General features: G+C 42.0%; 1 protein-coding gene across 1 annotated transcript in view; it reads left to right on the top strand.

The window, feature by feature from the left end:
- LOC123035555 (TBC1 domain family member 24-like) overlaps positions 1-5,828 on the top strand; it is a 15,726-nt gene extending 9,898 nt beyond the window's left edge. The window contains exons 4-7 of the mRNA XM_044453894.1: positions 780-843; positions 2,372-2,467; positions 3,274-3,538; positions 5,683-5,828. Of these exons, the coding sequence (XP_044309829.1) occupies positions 780-843; positions 2,372-2,467; positions 3,274-3,538; positions 5,683-5,828 (571 nt within the window). The remainder of the gene's footprint in view (positions 1-779; positions 844-2,371; positions 2,468-3,273; positions 3,539-5,682) is intronic.

Genomic DNA, 5,828 nt, shown 5'->3' with positions numbered 1-5,828 from the left:
TAGAAATAATAAATTTGTGCATACAAGTCAGGCAAATTGGATGTCCTTTTTTCCTCCTTGCTTTTGACAATGCATAAATGACCACCCTACCTGAGTCTAAAAAAACCTTCCCCAACACCAGGCAGAGAAGAGGCAGTAAAGCCTCCTGAGTCCCAGATGAAGCAAAGCAAAAGGTGGCATGAGCATTTGTGGGCAATTTAATGCCATTCCAAATGGGACATGTAGATGTAAGGAAAGGAGAAGATGGCTCACAGATTCTAGGTGCTGCTCTGTGAGAAAGAAAGGTCGCTGGAGCAGGGTGACAGGTGAGAAGCCTACTTTGTGGCCTACCTGTACTTAAGAATCTGCCTCTGCGGGCAACATCATACACACAACCCAATAGCTCTGTCCTGCTAACGCAAAAGGTGGTATCCCAAGAAAGGCATGACTGGGGACTCATCAGACCGCTTTCAATTAATTTGAATCCGAGCATCCAAAGTGTAGAGAAATGGAAGTCTCTCTAGTATGTGCCCACATAGTATTATTAAATGGACATGAGACAACGTGGAAGCATGCAAGCTAACTGGAGGGGTACATTTCATCCAATGGGCGACAGTAGCATCTTGCTCCTGTCCATGCCACAGGCTTACTAGTAATGCACTAACATGGAACATGCTGTGTTGACAAGTAATAATCCCTTCCACCCCCCCCCCCCCCAGTTCTGTTGCTGTTATGGGATGCTTTTCTTGTTCGTTACCGGCAGACTCAGCTCATCCCATTTTCTTCTTCATTTTCTGCAGGTTGTATTCGTGCTGTGAAGGCTACGAACCAACGGTACTGCTGTTAAAAACCACAGTGGGGGAAGTAAGTGCTTTTTCGAGCATCCATGAAAACTGCATGGGGGCTTTCCTCTGTGTGGTATGATGGGACTGAAAATAGCTGATATTTTCAGAAACTATACAAGATATTTGCATAGGCAGGACCATATGGAGTCTGGACAGAAAAGACTGCCAAAAATTCTGTGCTAAAGAATGCTGACAAAATGGTTCAAAGTTTTGTATTCACTGACAGAGAGTTTAAGACATGCAGTTTATGATCTTTGTTCTTTATTTATATTATACCCTGCCCTTCAATAACATGTATTATTAGGGCAACCCACAAATTAAGGAAACACACACACATGTATATGCACAATATATCAAAAGTTAAAATACAACCACTAAACAGCATAAAACTTATGCTGAAACATAAAACAGAACTTAATATGTTAAAAACTATAAAGCACGATCTAGCACAACACAGGAATTTAGAAATCTTGAAAAACAAAGAGTGTCTTTTGACTAGCAGAAAAAGATGTGAAGAAATGTCAGGCAGTGCTCTGGGGGAAAAGCCTAAATGTCACCCGTGGCTACTCCACCTCACTACCGCCACTGCCTGGGCTGGGGCAAGGGGCACTGCACCCTGGCTGCAATGGTTAAGTGTCAGAGGGACTTTCTGGTGTTTTGTTAAAGGTTTAGCATGACAGTCTTCAACACTATCTTTATAGTGCAGTGTTGTGTTTAGAACATGGGCTGGCAGGCTCAGCCCAATTTACAGATCTGTCCACATGCCATCCTTCCAGCAACCAGAGGCTTGTAAGTTGCCCCCACACCCTGCCCCCCAAATTAAAGGGACATTTTTATTTTTGTGCTGATAACCTCGCATTGCTGGGTATCTGAAGAAGGATCTGCTCTCCCATCCACTTGCCCCAGGACTTAGGAACTCCTCTGGATACCTCTACCACCTGAGGCAAGGAAGGGTTGCTCATGAAGAGGCCTTTTCAATCGTGGTGCCTTATATACTTATGCTGTTCCCATGGCATGTGGTCTGACATCAGGGTTTTTGTGTGTGGGGGAGGTTCTGGACAAAATACATGCTTGATTTTCCAAGACTCCTGTGTTTTATGCTGTGCTATACAGTTCACATGGAGTGTGCTGTTGTTGTATGCTCTTTGGTGATTACATTTTAACTTTGGGGGGGGAGGTGTGAACACACGTGCACACCCTACTTTGTTGGTTGCCCTAGAAGGGCAGGCTACAATTTAAATGAATTAATAAAGATGAACAGCTGAGCATCTTGAACTCTTTGTCAATGAAATGCGACCCTGATACCCCAATCCTAATTTGCTCCAGTTTATCTACCTATGATGCCATAACACACTGGTTACAAGATTGTGATAGTACCATATTGTGTTACATCGCACCAGAGTCTCTTTCTATGCACAGCCCTTTAACATTGTTGGCTGTTTCAATCAGTATTCAGAAAATAAATTCTATGATAATACTAGCTTCTTGGCTCCTTAGCTTTCTAGTAGCTTTATATTATGAAATGCCTTCCTTCTTACCCCATCTAGGTGTGTGGAGCATTTCTCTCCTCTGACTGGAATGAAAGGAAAAAAAGTGGGGGAGCATCAAGTTTCTTTGGTACTGGAGAATGCTTTGTTTTCACAGTGAGTCTAAAATTAGTTCCTGTGTTGAAGAATTTGTTGATTGTATAAGCATTTATTTTTAGTCCTTTTCACTGGTCTTCAGCTCATGAAGCTGGGCCCACTATGGGTCACAACTTGACCTAAGGTGGGTCTTCTAAGCAGCACTATCATTACATTTTACAAAATTATGCTAAATATTAAAAATGAGTTCCAAAGTGGCATTTTGAGGGTAAAGTTGGGTCCCAGATCTGCAAAGCTTGAAGAGTTTGCTTCAGTCCCAAGAAATGGCTCTGTCCATAAACTACCAACCATTTTTCCCCAACTGCTTATAGTTCTGAGAGTTTACTACATCGATTATTCTTATACAGTCACCTCCTGTTCATAGCAATTATCAAACTGACTGATTCTGGAACCTAAGGTTAAAAGTACAACTTAGTATCTGACCTGTAGACCTTCCTGGATGCAGCAAAGCTGCTTAGTCACCTATGCCAGCCAGAGAGCCAGGCAATTCCGTTGCCCCCTGTGTGGGACTGGCTGTTACTTACTCCTACCACCATTACCACACTGCTCCCCACATCCCATGTATATCTACATTTGTGATTTGACAAAACATTTCATGCTTCTGATGAGGATGAAAGCTGAGTCCACAATACATTTATCCGACTTTGAGATGCCACAATACCCTGCCCTGTGTTCACATCAAGGCCCCCAGGAACGCAGTCAAACCATTTCCATCCAAGGGGTATGCCTCAGTGCTGTCCCAGCAGATCACACAGAACAGCAGAGGCAAGGTTCTACCTGACTGTCACCATCTTTTGTGTTGAAAGGTGCACCCTGCGATGGAACGGTACGAGTGGGTTTTCATCAAGAAGCCAGAGCAGGCCAAAGCTCTGCCTCGTTCCCCACGCCAGCGCTCTCCATCTCCTTTTGCGTTAGAGAGTCGGACAACAACCAGCTCAAACCACCTCACCGTACCAAAGTTAGATATGATCAGATACCGCCTGTCTCCATTCCTGGCAACTAGGCATTTCAAGTTGCCTTCCAAAACAGCCTCCATGTTTATGTCTGGAACTCAGGAAGGAATTATCATAGGTAATTTTGCTCCTATAAAATTATTGCTTCTGTAAGAGATCCTAAAGTGCCCAAAACACTCCAGGCAGCCCAGCTCCATTGTAATTCAAGTTTCCTGCAATTCCGACATAAGTAACACCTACTCTTACAGACGGCCAGCCACTAGAAGCTGCAAGAACTCTCCTTGTTTCATTAGATTGGCCTCTCTTTACTTCCCAAGGAATGACAGCAATTCACTGCCTTGAACCTACAACCCTTTGCAGTGCATTAGAAATAGGAGAAAAGGATTTCTTCCTGTAAATAACCTAAACTTGACCCATCTACCTCAGAGCACTGATAACCACAGTATTTATTTATTTATTTATTTATTTAGAATATTTATATGCCGTCCTGTCGCAAAGGCCTCAGGACGGTTTACATAAATAAATAAGAATATAAAACATAATGCAAATGAATTTCAGATCCACCCTGGCTGCAGATTAAAAACATATATAATACAATATTAAAAGTTATTAAAATATTGTTGGAATATAGTACACTTCATGGCTAACCAAAGTAAATCATAGAATATGGGCACTGGAGGTGGGGAAGCACAGTTGAGTCGAGTAGAAGTAAACAACAAAGTTCCACAGCAGAAAGACCATAAAATAGCCTTTACTCTACTTCTAATTGTGTTAACTTTCTGATGTCGCCAAACTGTAATCAGGTCAGTATTTTTATAATAAGATATCCTCCAAAGTATCAGTATTCCACCTCAATGACTACACATTTACTTAACAGCCTCTTCAGCTACTTTGATAGCCGTAAAATTTATAATTTAAGAGTTAAATCCCTTGAAGTTGTCCATATGGTCATGTCTTTCAGAAAATTCCATTTAGATGTTCCTCTCAAACTTCTTGTGGTTCATTCCAGCTCTGCCCTGCTAATGGAAAAGAAAATCCATGAAGGATTTTGCCTACATGGAATTGGCATGACCTAGGACAGGCACTGCTAGTGAGAACAGATAGTACAGAACTAGACTGACTCTGGTCTGTGCCGTTCACACAATCCAAGTGAGTTCTGAATTAGAGGGAGTGATAACTAATACGGGATAGAAAAGTATTTAAATTTGTGAATTATAAGTAAAAGGGCAGGGAGGACTCAGAAGGGGACAGGGAAGACTGAGCATGCTTTCTGCTCTCCAGAGTGATTGTCAATGTTTTAATAAATAAATAAATAAATAAATAAATAAATAAATAAATAAATAAAATTGGGAAATGCCAGCTGAAGTGGTCAGATTGACTCGCTCAAGCCTCTAACAGTTTATCATGTCCTGGAGGAAGACTCTGCTGTCTAGGCAGCTAAAAGGAAAACTCAACAGAAGCACTTCTGCTAGTGAGGGAGAGGACACTGCATGGTCCCTCTTGTACAAGCAGAATCTGTGAGAGGATTCATGGGGCACGAGTGACACCAAACACAGTCTTTTGCAAGGCAGCACTAAGAAAATCGGCCAGCAATCTTAGCAGCATCTCTATAATCACTCCTGACTGCTTGCATGCAGCAATACACCTACTGCTCATGATCTAAAGTGGGATCATTGTGCTCATTTACAATGCAGTGGAGCTGTGCCACTGGCAAACTCTTTAGAAGCAAATGCAGCCAGAGGACAGTATTCTTCGGATGGCAGCCACTAGGAAGAAACAGTTCATAGCTATGTTAACTGTGAAAATATCCAAAATACTTTTGGATATGACACACACAAACATCTCCCAAGTTTAAAGGCTTAGTTTGTAATATCTTGCAGTCACTGTTGACAGGACACACTTCATCTCCATAAAGGCAAGATTAATTCTGTCCCTGCCTTCCACCATTTTATTTATCTTTAGACAATGCCTTGGATGGTTGTTACTATGTATTCTCAGTTTCACAAAGTACTGGTTGGAGGCTTCATTATGGAGGAAAAGGAGGCACTTATCTCACAATTTTACAAATCACCAACATTATCATAAAATACAGAAGGTTTGGTTACCTACTTCTGCATGGGTTGTTCGCCTGCAATCAAGAGTCAGCAGTGCCTTTAGGTATAACTTAAGACAAGCGACCATGCAGCACCGGGCATTATCTGAAATTGTGTTTGATAGCATAACTAGTGACAGTCCTTGACAACCCTTGTTAATTTCCTGCAGGTGGTGGAGGAGGCCAGGCTCTGTTTATTGATGATAATCTGTATCGTGGGAGAACAGAACACTGTGAAACATTTGACAACCCTCCTCTTTGCCAAGAAAACTTCCAGGTGCAGCTCTTAGAAGTCTGGGGTTTTCAAAACTCCTGA

Source organism: Varanus komodoensis, unplaced genomic scaffold (assembly GCF_004798865.1).
Source record: "Varanus komodoensis strain SLA01 unplaced genomic scaffold, ASM479886v1 scaffold7_1, whole genome shotgun sequence".
Lineage (NCBI taxonomy): Eukaryota > Metazoa > Chordata > Lepidosauria > Squamata > Varanidae > Varanus > Varanus komodoensis.
This window is presented reverse-complemented; position numbering and strand designations above follow the sequence as displayed.